Genomic DNA, 12,301 nt, shown 5'->3' on the forward strand with positions numbered 1-12,301 from the left:
ATTTGTCCAGTAAATGTCTCAACTCTTTGGGAAAACAAGACTCAACCAGCAGAAAGTGAAGCATCCACTAGACAAAAATCAAGAAAACGAGTCATAGCACAGTATGGAGACCTCTAAGGATAAAATTGGCCAGTTTGAGGATACTGAGACGGAGGACTACTATGTTCCTGCTGAGATGACACTTAGAGCAGAAAGCATGAATGGATGAAATCATCCCACATGGAGTCCAGTTGAGGTGGAAGATCAACAATGAGGGGAGCATTATAATAGGGTCAGGCATCATTTAGCCAGTGAGAAAAAGGAAGCATGATAATACTGAGATGGTTAAGATTTTTTTTTTTCCAGAATGTAAGTTCTGTGGCTCTTTTTTATAATAAATCTCCTACAACCCCTGAGTTTGAAAAGAAGAAAGGAATACAAATCCCCTCCTAAAGAGCCTCTAATGGATTTGGTCCCAAATAAATCAAAATTAGAGACATAACTTCTAATGGGAAGGGAAGGACCTTCCTTGTACATGGCCATTCTTCTCACTATCAGAATTCAAAGTAGGAAAAAAAAAGAATTCAAAGTGGAGACAGACAAGAGCTTTGTCTTGTCCAACTCTGCCCTTATCTAATTCAGATGGTCAACAGACCACCCAGTGTCAAACATAGCCCTAGGTATCCCAGTTTTGCTAGCTAGCACATGCTATCTCCCTGAGCAAGTTCTAGTGGAGGAAGAAATTCTAAACTCTGACATAAGAGTAAGTAGTTACCTTCTTATTGAGTTTCAGCCAAGTGGAGAAACCCTTAGTGTCCTGGTACTGCAGACCAAAGAACCAAACTTCCCGCAGGCCAATAGTTTTCACCACCTAGAAGAGAAAACACAAAACAACCATTGGTTGAATACCTATCACTATGCCAGGCAGAGGACACAAAGGTAAAGCCAAACTGTTCTTTGCCCTCAAAGGTTTTTAAGTGCTAAAGGTCCAGAAAGAAAATATACTTGGGTAGCAGTCAAGAACTGATGTCACCATCTTTCTGCTTCTGAGCACTATCATATACCAAGAGCCTCACATCTATTACCTTCTTAAATTTTTACAATAGCCCTTTGATAAAATTACAACTAGACCCATTTTATAGGCAGTAAAATTAAAGTTCAGAGAAGTGAAATGATTTGCCCAAGGTTCAGGGAGTGAGTGCAGTCAGGATTGAAATGAGCTCTGTTTGACTTGAAAACCATTCAGATCCAGTGCTTTCTATCACCCACCCCCCCCCCTTCCCTCTACAAGGCCCTGTAGCTATCTGCTGTCAGAATGAATTAAGGGCTGAGGACAAAGACTGTTGGGCTAATTCCTGCATCTTATTCTTGGAGGTTACTCTGGTATATTGTCTATCTTTTTAAAAATGTTTACCTATTTATTATAAAGGTATTACAAAAGATACAGATAAATAATCAGATGGAAGACATGCAAAAGATGAGTTATGGGAGGAATACAGAGCTTCTATGTACTCAAGCACTGCTTTCTCCAGGAACCTCCACATGTTCACCTCTCTAGGAACTTCCCAAACCCAGTCCTTTGAGTTTTTATGAAGGATTTATTATGTGGGCATAATTGATTACATCACCAACCATTGGTATCAACTCAACCCTCAGCCTCTCTCTATTGTCCTTTATCTTTAGAAACTGGGAGTAATGCCCACACTCTTAAGACTGAATCCCATTAACAATACCCAAGAAAGAATGTTTGAAAAGACAAAGCAGGGCTGTGGTATCTATATATCCCAAAGCTATGCTATCCCTGGGTACTGAGATGCTTTTTTCCAGCCCTAGTCAGAGCCCAGTCAAGATTCTCCTTACTACTTACACAGGTTGAGGGCAATAATGGGGGTGGATACCTCAGCATAGTAGCTGAGGATGCCCCCTGGTGCCCTGGGCCTCCTGGCTGAGCAGTGGGCAGGGAAGGGAAGCCTGCCAGGAAAAGACAGATGGGGTCTGTTCTCTAGTCCCTGACATTAGCATGTTAATGGTCTGGCTGTCTGCTCAATCCCAGCATGCCTACCACTGGGGATTGTGGCAATGAAGCTGAGTCACATCCTAATGAGATCAGGATGATACCAAGCAGTCTTCTTTACCATTTGGGGGGGTGGGGATGGGGGTTGAGGGTGGGGTGAATAGGAAACCTAAGAGATATAACTAGAAATATAAGCAAAGAACAAGAAGCCAGAGTTGCTGATGTCCTCCCCCTTGAACAAATTAATATTTTTCCTCCTAATACATACACTTCCACTGTAGTCACAAAGTTTCCACTATGCATTCAAAGTCAGGTCCCACAGTCACACCCAGAGCTTACAGTCTAGACATTCAGAGGCTCTAAAGAAAAAGTGTAAGTAATTACATGCCAGGCACTGAACACAAAATGATTCTGTGAACTAGCTATTACCCCATTTTATAGATGAAAAAATTAAGGCAAGGGGAAACCTGTCTAATATCATAAAGGCATAGAACACTAATATGTCTGATTCCAAAGCCTGTACCTTTTTTCTCTAGTATGCTATCTTCTAAAGCCAAGAGCTTATAGGAGCTTAGGACTCCTGGGGTTCTCACATGATTGTGTTATTTCTATTTTGGCTCAAACATCCCATCCAGATCATGATCTTTGATTACCTTTGCATCTAGATATGCTTTCTGGATTTCCCAGTAGGCCCAGTCAACAACCACTTTGAGAAGAAGTCATGCCCCCAAGTCATCAACCTTTGTTGCTCATCAGGTTACACTTTCCTTTCATACTTAATGTCAGATATCAGGAAACAAGAACAAAAGTCTCATTTCTATCTCCAGTTTGCCATATGATCTTAAAGCAGGATGTTTCCCTCGCTGAGCCTTAGCTTCCCTTCTATCCAATTTAAAGGTGTGTCTTACATCACATTTTGCTCAAGTTCTATCATTCTACTAATTAGGTTACAACATTATTTTGCAAAAACTGCTAAAAAATTAATCCCTTTTTCCACCTACTTCTTGCTGACTTGGGTAATTAGGAACATGTTTAAAAAAATTAATGGGGCCATGTGTAGTAGTGCATGCCTGTAATCCTAGCTACTCAGAAGGATCACAGGTTCAAAGCCAGTCTGGGAAACTTAGTGAAACCCTATCTCAAAATAAAATGGGCTAGTGGTATGCTTGCCTATCATGTATATGGTTCTTGGTTCAATGGTTCAATCCCCAGTACCACAAGAAAAAGAAACAAAGAAGGAAAGAGAAAGGGAGAAAAAGAGAGAGAATGAGAGAAAGACTGAAAAAATACATGAGGTGAGGGGAGGAAAGATCAAAAGGTTTCCAGGACTCGAGGGCTAGTTGAGTCCCTTACTCTAAGTCAATAGACAACAAAATGTCAGCAAGTTCTAGATGGAGAAATATGAATGCTTATGTTGAAATGTGAACTGGCTTTTTAAATTTTCTTTTTAGTTATAGATGGACATAATATCTTTCTTTCTCTCTTTCTCTCTCTGAGGATTGAACCCAGTACCTCACACAGCTACTGAGCTACAACCCCAGCTCTGAACTGGCCTTTTTTTTTTTTTTTTGCAAAAGATGGAGAAGATGGTTATGAACAAGGAAAAAAAGTTGGGAGGAGGTGTTACTGGAGATTGAACCCTAGGGCACTTTAACACTAAGGTACATTCCCAGTCCTTATTGATTACTTTTGTTTTGTTTTGTTTTTTGAGACAAGGCTTCACTAAATTGCTGAGGCTGTCCTCAAATGTGGGATCTTCTTGTATCAGCCTCCTGAGTTACTGGGATTATAGGTCTGCACACCATGCCTGGCAGGAAAGAATTTTTAAAGCGTGTCTTATCCTAAATCTAACATAAGGTCCAATTAACAGTTCTACTAATTTTCCACAGGATTGTAGATAAACAGTGTGTCTGATTACAAGTGTGCATGGGGTGGGGGAGAAGCAAGTTCCAAGAAACAATCCAGTCCCAAGAGAAAGAAAGACACACTGATAATGCTAAACATAGGATGAAGCATTAAAGCTAGGATGCTAGGTCATGAAGGAATGGAGCAAACTGGCAAAAGAACTAGTAGAGCAGCTGGGGGTGAGGTGCATGTCTGTAATCCCAGCGTCTTGGGAGGCTGAGGCAGGAGGATTGAGAGTTCAAAGTCAGCCTCAGCAATGGTGAGGCGTTAAGCAACTCAGTAAGACCCTGTCTCTAAATAAAATACAAAATAGGGTTGGAAATGTGGCTCAGTGGTCGAGTGCTCCTGAGTTCAATCACTGGTTCAAAAAAAAAAAAAGAAAGAAAGAAAAGAAAAGAAAAAGAACTAGTAGAGCAGTAACTGGCCTTTGCCAATTACCAATAGGCCAGCTGCAGAGGCTCGGAGAACCCAGGACTAAAGGTAAATAAGACAGGAACAGACTGTATAGACAGTCTTGGAGGTCCTGGGAGTGAGTTCCTTACCCATTTTTGCACTACATTGTCTGTTTCACTAGTGGGATGGGTAGAGATATGATGAGAAGAAGAGGATCATGATGACCCAAGTAGTTCTGGGATAAGGAGTAGTTATGAAAAGTTAGACAAATTGCTAAAGCAATGTCTAGAGAAATATTTCAGGATCACTGGGGGCATTTTTATCTGAGCACTGTCTGTTTCTTCATGAACATAGAAAAATCAGAAATATCAATTTTCCATTTCCTCAGGCTCTAGGGGTTGGAAATATGAGAAATCTCTCTCAGTCAGTACTGAAGTTCCAAAGGAAGTGAGGATGGGGGTGGGGCGGAGGAAACATGGTCTGAAGTTAGAATTAATACTGAAAAAGAACAAAGGACAAAACAGATGACCCCAACCACAGGCCATAAGGCAATCTCCAATTAAGGTCCATGCAGTTCGGGCATTTGGTCAGGCAACTCTTGTCCCCATTTCCAATTCCCAGGACATGGAGGTAGGGCTAAGCTTTGCTCACTTCCAGCTTTGCTTCCAGCTGAGACCTCCACTCCAAAAGGGAGGGGGGACCTCATTTTCATGTGAAAGGGAAGTATCTACTCCTGGTTCCAGGAATAATCTCTGTGGATCCAGTTACTAGAGTCTTTATTATACTACTCTGAGAAATGACTCCATCCCAAGAGGGCAAAAATCTTTCTTGGTTCCCTTTTGACTCCAGAAAGACAGTTCATCTGACCTGAACCAGTATATCTTAAACCTGCCATGGGAGAAATCTTTAAGCAGCAGAAAATAAGCAAATGCATACACCCAGGGTCAGGAGTGGGGGTGATTCATAGGGTGAGAAGATAGGAGACGGGAGATGGTTGCAAGCCATCCAAAATTTCTTTGAAGCTTCAGGTTAGTCTTTGCATTTGTGCAAATTTTACATTCTACTTCTTAAATAATGATTTTTAAATTATTATAAGTAAAATGAATGCTCCCAGATATGTACTAAATCACATTTATCCCATAGCTTTATGCCCCTCCTCAAATCTGCCACTTACTCCTAGAGGGATTAGGACATCAGTTTGTAAGACACTGGCTTAAGAAACTGGAGGCTATCTAAAGAGAGAAATAGAAGAAGATCTTAGAAGATGGAAAAATATACCCTGTTCATGGATAGGCAGAACTAACATCATCAAAATGGCGATATTACCAAAAGTTCTCTATAGGTTTAATGCAATGCCAATCAAAATCCCAATGGCATTTCTTGTAGAAATAGAGAAAGCAATCATGAAATTCATATGGAAAAATAAAAGACCCAGAATAGCAAAAACAATGCTAAGCAGGAAGTGTGAATCAGGCGGTATAGCGATACCAGACTTCAAACTATACTACAGAGCAATAGTAACAAAAACAGCATGGTACTGGTACCAAAACAGGCGGGTGGACCAATGGTACAGAATAGAGGACACAGAAACCAATCCACAAAACTACAACTATCTTATATTTGATAAAGGGGCTAAAAGCATGCAATGGAGGAAGGATAGCATCTTCAACAAATGGTGCTGGGAAAACTGGAAATCCATATGCAACAAAATGAAACTGAATCCCTTTCTCTCGCCATGCACAAAAGTTAACTCAAAATGGATCAAGGAGCTTGATATCAAATCAGAGACACGCCGTCTGATACAAGAAAAAGTTGGCTACGATCTACATACTGTGGGGTCGGGCTCCAAATTCCTCAATAGGACACCCATAGCACAAAAGTTAATAACTAGAATCAACAAATGGGACTTACTCAAACTAAAAAGTTTTTTCTCAGCTAAAGAAACAATAAGAGAGGTAAATAGGGAGCCTACATCCTGGGAACAAATCTTTACTCCTCACACTTCAGATAGAGCCCTAATATCCAGAGTATACAAAGAACTCCAAAAATTAGACAATAAGATAACAAATAACCCAATCAACAAATGGGCCAAGGACCTGAACAGACACTTCTCAGAGGAGGACATACAATCAATCAATAAGTACATGAAAAAATGCTCACCATCTCTAGCAGTCAGAGAAATGCAAATCAAAACCACCCATCTCACTCCAGTAAGATTGGCAGCCATTATGAAGTCAAACAACAACAAGTGCTGGCGAGGATGTGGGGAAAAGGGTACACTTGTACATTGCTGGTGGGACTGCAAATTGGTGCAGCCAATTTGGAAAGCAGTATGGAGATTTCTTGGAAAACTGGGAATGGAGCCACCATTTGACCCAGCTATTCCCCTTCTTGGTCTATTCCCTAAAGACCTAAAAAGAGCATGCTACAGGGACACTGCTACATCGATGTTCATAGCAGCTCAATTCACAATAGCAAGACTGTGGAACCAACCCAGATGCCCTTCAATAGACGAATGGATAAAAAAAATGTGGCATTTATACACAATGGAGTATTACTCTGCATTAAAAAATGACAAAATCATAGAATTTGCAGGGAAATGGATGGCATTAGAGCAGATTATGCTAAGTGAAGCTAGCCAATCCCTAAAAAACAAATGCCAAATGTCTTCTTTGATATAAGGAGAGTAACTAAGGACAGAGTAGGGACGAAGAGCATGAGAAGAAGATTAACATTAAACAGAGATGAGAGGTGGGAGGGAAAGGGAGAGAAAAGGGAAATTGCATGGAAATGGAAGGAGACCCTCAGGGTTATACAAAAGAACATACAAGAGGAAATGAGGGGAAAGGGAAAAATAATACAAGGGGGAGAAATGAAGGACAGTAGAGGGGGTAGAGAGAGAAGAGGGGAGGGGAGGGGAGGGGAGGGGGGATAGTAGAGGATAGGAAAGGCAGCAGAATACAACAGACACTAGTATGGCAATATGTAAATCAATGGATGTGTATTTGATGTGATTCTGCAATCTGTATATGGGGTAAAAATGGGAGTTCATAACCCACTTGAAGCAAAGTGTGAAATATGATATATCAAGAACTATGTAATGTTTTGAACAACCAACAATAAAAAAAAAAAGAAACTGGAGGCTATGGATTCTATTCAGCCCCACAACACAAGTCCCTAAAACAGGCTGTGGAGACTGATAGGGTTCAAGCAGCATAAACTGGAAAACTGAAGTCCAGGAAGTAGAAGAGATCTGCCTTTGAGAAAATCCTTACTAATTACCAGGAGCTTCTGGAAGTAAGAAAAGAACACCCCCCCCACTACCCTTAAATCGCTTGTGCATGTGGAGGCTGCATACATCTGAGGTCTTTGGGGGGACATATCAGGTCAGTTCCGGAGCCCAGTGCCTCCTTCTTTGTACCCGCCATGCATCTGAATAAACAAACCAGTGATGACGTCTCAGCCACTTCAGAAGCCCAGTGCAGGATCAGGAAGCAAGGCTAGAGCCTCAAGAGAAAAACTGTGAGAAATTATGTGCAAAACTGTGTCAATGCCCAAACACCTGAGGCCCACTGAGATCCCATTATAGACTAGGCAACAGCTGCGTCAGCCACCCACCTGAAAGCAAATCAATGCACAACTGGAAAGCTCCAAGAGAGGCTACCACAACTGCTGTTTCTGCTACTTCACACTGCCTGTGCTCTAGTGAGCTCCTGCTCTATAGCAGAGAACACACTTGGCTATGGTTTTAAGTTTTAGGAGCAGATGGTGGTGGGGTGATGGGGGAATCACAGAGGACATAGCTGACAAAAGATACCGGGAAAAGTGGAAACGATATCTGCCCTGGTTCAAGTCTTAGCTATACCACTTCCTATAGCTATGAGACCTTAAATAAATATTTTCCCCTCTCAAAGTCTTAGTCCTCCATCTGTAAGATGAGGACATTAGTACCATATAACAGATGTTAGTGATTTGATAAATTTAAAAAAAAATAGAAGAAAAGAGCTGCTGTTCTCAATGCAAAGTCATCAAGTGTGGCTTTCCAGAGCCAGAAAATCTCCATGATCTCATGGCTCCCTCATCTGAACTTCTAGCAAAATTCCCAACCACTTATTTAGCTTTTAATAAGAACAACACATCTTAGAATGCCTGCTATGCACCAAGCCCTTTACTTAATTCAGGATTAAGTCATAAAAATTCTGAGATTTTAATATGATTACTATTTTACTGAGGAAAGTTAAACAAATCATCCAAGGTCACACACCTAAGCAGCAGGACGGAATCTGAACGCAGGACTGACTCCAAATGCTGTGCTGTATATATCGCCTCATGTAACCTGAGCCTCACAGATGTTTCGTTTTTTGTTTTTTTTTTGTACCAGGGATTGAACGCAGAGGTAGTCAACCACTGAGCCACATCCCCAGCTCTATTTTGTAGCTTATTTAGAGACAGGGTCTCACTAAGTTGCTTAGGGCCTCGCTTTTGCTGAGGCTGGTTTTGAACTCACAATTGTACCGTCTCAGTGTGCCACCACGCCCAGCAGGTGTTTCATTCTTTGTGGAAAGACAAATGCATGTGCTTATCTATGCCTCCATAAGTAAATAACTCCAAGCCCTTAAGAGCACAGATGGTGTTAACTAGGTTTAGGGATTCTCCTTGAGACACAGTAAACCTTCAGTCAATATTGGATAGGTTAATGAATAGATGAGTGGATGCTCTGAGATTTCACCTCTCTCTTAGAGCTCAAACACCATGAAAGAAGAGGGCAAGTAGTGACAGATTACATCTAGAGCTGGAGACGCTGGCTGGAGACTAAACAAGCAGAAAGGGTCTCAAAAATGGAACTCACAGTGGTGGCACTGCCCCCTAGTGGCATTTAGATAACCCAAGATCAAGTCCTTTGAAGAATCTTAGCCATCAGAGGTTGAGGCAAGTAAGAGAATCACTATATTGTGTATTCTTTCTCTTCCCTGGCAGTGAGCACATTCACAAGAAGAAACAGAGGTAAATGGGAGGAACTGGGCCCCACTTCCTTTTCCCACCAGGCCCTGAGCCTCCTTAAGCTATGGCTTCCCATTGTTGCCTGTTATTTATCACTGGTGCCAAGGAGGGTGCTTCCTCTCCAGTCTGCTTCCTCTCTGGTCATCAGCCAGATGACTTCTGGGTTCCAGGATGGCCCCAGAGCTTTTGTCAATTCCTCTCAAGGAATAAAGCTACTTCCTCCCAGGTCCTGGCTCTGCCACAGGGACCTCCTGAATGATGGGTCTTAAGAGTCAGGCAAAATGGACTTCCTCCCTTATACCTTAAGTTACAGGGAAGAGCTCTGGTCCTCCAACTGCCTATGAATACAGACCTCAGTGTTCCTGTTCTGGCGTCCTTTGGCCTCAAGAGGGCCAGATATTCAATTCTTGTCTGGAGTTTAAATTTTTTTCTTTATATCTTTTATTTATTCATTTATTTATTTATTTATTCTTTTATATGGTACTGAGGATTGAACGTAGTATCCTGCACATGCTAGGTGAGCAGCTCTTACCACTGAGCCACAACCCCAACCCCTGGAGTTTGAATATTTTCCCCCATGTTTTTCACCTATGTGGTCCTAGATCTGCCCCTTCTGACCTCACAGAAAGTGACTGCCCCCTCCTTCCTACAACGGCCCTTCAGAGACCTGAGGACAAACAATACATCTTTTCTCTTTTTCAAGCTAAAACAGTCTCATTCACCCCAAGCTGAATAGTGCATTGGTGGGAAAGTATAGTTGTTCAGTCAGAGCTGTCTGTATTGGAAATTCCATATCACAACTTACTGACCTCATGTTATTTCACCTCTCAAAGGCAGGATCATTATGAAGAGTAGTGCATCAAGCCATGTACATTAACTAAAATACTTATTTTATATGGTGAGAACACTTCAAATCTACTCTTAGCAATTTTCAACGATAAAACATATTGTTATTAACTACAGTCACTATTTTGTACAAAAGATTGTTTAAACTTATTCCTCTTATCTGACTGAAATTTTATATTCTTTGACCAACATCACCCTGACCTCTGTCTCCTAATTGTCCCAAGCCCTTGTAACCACATCTAGTTCTATGAGATCAACTTTTTAAGATTCCATATGAGTGAGATTATGTAGTATTTATCTTTCCCTGTCTTGCCTATTCACTTAACATAATGTCCTCAAGGTTTATGAATGTTGTTGTAAATGGCAGGATTTCCTTCTTTTTATGGCTGAATAGTATTCCATTGTGTGTGTGTATATATATATATATATATATATATATATATATATATATATATATACACCCTGATAATTTCCTTATCCATTCATCAGTTGATGGACATTTAGGTTGACTCCATATCTTAGCTATTGTGCATAAGGCTGAAGTAAACATGGGAATGCAGATATCTATTTGACACAATGATTTCATTTCCTTTGGTCACATACTCAGCTCAAATTTGCCATTCTACAATGTGTACATATTTCAAAACATCAGATTATATACAAAAAAAATACATACCATTTTTATTTGCCAATTAAAATTAATTAATTTAGAACACCTGGCCAGAGATATTCAATAAATGATACCTCACAAGACAAACACTGGTCTTCTGGATGAGAAGTCATGAACTTCCTGGTTTCCTCTCTCTTCTTTTCTCAACCATTATGAAAAACTTTCAAGGGCTCTATTTGGGAAGGAGTAGCCTTCAAAACCAGTATACCAATCTAACCAGGGCTCCCTACCATCTGAGCTTCCTTCAGAACCACACCCACAGTACCAAACCAAACCAACACTCACAAAGAATTACCATGCCTTGTGGCTTTTAGAAGTTAATAAACCTCTTTGTTCAAGAATTTCTCTGCCCAAGGCTCTAAATCATGCTTTCCTCACCCTCCACAGCCATCCCCCTCCAATGCAAACGGACAAAGCCCCCAGTGTTGAGGGCAGGGGATGGCGTCATTTGGCTTGGGAGGGGGACTGAGTAGAATCAGGGCTCTGAGAAGAAGTCTAGGTAGAGGCTGAAGGAGCCTCTGGCTCTCAGCTGGACCACAAAATGCACCCTGAATGATACCCTCCCCCCTATAGCTGTTGCACATAATGATATTGCTGTCTGAAACATAGGGCCCAACAGCCTGTGTAGTCTCTGGGCACCTAATCCCTTCAGTCTTAGAGACAGAGACCTGCCCAAGAAGAGATGTCCCCCTGCCAGCTGCCTTCCCTCAACCCCTGCATATGCCAATAGCTAATCATACTTAAATGAGGCATTTCCCTTCCTTTTACAGAAAAGGGCTGCCTGAAATCCAAATAGTGGATATTAAAATAGGAGAAAAAGAGATATAGAATACATAAATGCCAGAGATAAATTTGGGGGAGATAATCAGATTTGAGAGATCCATTACACAATGTAGAGATGGGGAAACTGAGGCCCAAAGAGGGGAAAGATTTATATAAAGTATCACAGGGAGTTATTGTGAGAGCAGCCATAGAGCTTAAAGGCTCACTTTCCATTCAGTGCCCTTTTGACTTCACCAAGCTATCCCTTTAAAAGCTCTCCAATGTAAAACCTGCATGCAAAGGGAGAATGCAAAACCTTAATATAATCAAAATGCATTCAGTCATTCCAGACTAGCACTGTAATCACTTGTGAGCTATGTGAATGTCAGCACATTACTTTAATTGTAGTAAATGCATGTGTTTAAAAATTTGTCAAACTAATTTGTATTTTTATAAATTAAATAAATGATTACCCTGTACGATTCAAAACAAAAACATAAAACAAACTCTAGAGAAGAAGCAAGTACCAGCTAAATCCAAAGTTAGATATTCTGAAGATCATCAAGCCTATCTTTCAACTGTATCTCATGAATGAGACAAGAAGCATCATAGCATTGGGAAGGGAGCTATCATTTATTACATCTTTACTACATACTGGATGCTTTACATAACACTTTCTTTTCCTATTTGTATTTTCTTATTGTCATTCTCTTCTAATTTTTCTTTTTTTT

At 40.8% G+C, this 12,301-nt stretch overlaps 1 protein-coding gene across 1 annotated transcript in view; it reads right to left on the reverse strand.

Annotated features, from left to right (window-relative positions):
- Positions 1-12,301, reverse strand: part of Msn (moesin) — a 73,422-nt gene that overhangs the window by 14,702 nt on the left and 46,419 nt on the right. The window contains exon 3 of the mRNA XM_046440387.2: positions 755-850. Coding sequence (XP_046296343.1) covers positions 755-850 — 96 coding nt within the window. The remainder of the gene's footprint in view (positions 1-754; positions 851-12,301) is intronic.

This window comes from Marmota monax, unplaced genomic scaffold, assembly GCF_021218885.2.
Source record: "Marmota monax isolate L192 unplaced genomic scaffold, Marmota_monax_Labrador192_F-V1.1 WCK01_AAM20220418_F8-fsc00134, whole genome shotgun sequence".
NCBI lineage: Eukaryota > Metazoa > Chordata > Mammalia > Rodentia > Sciuridae > Marmota > Marmota monax.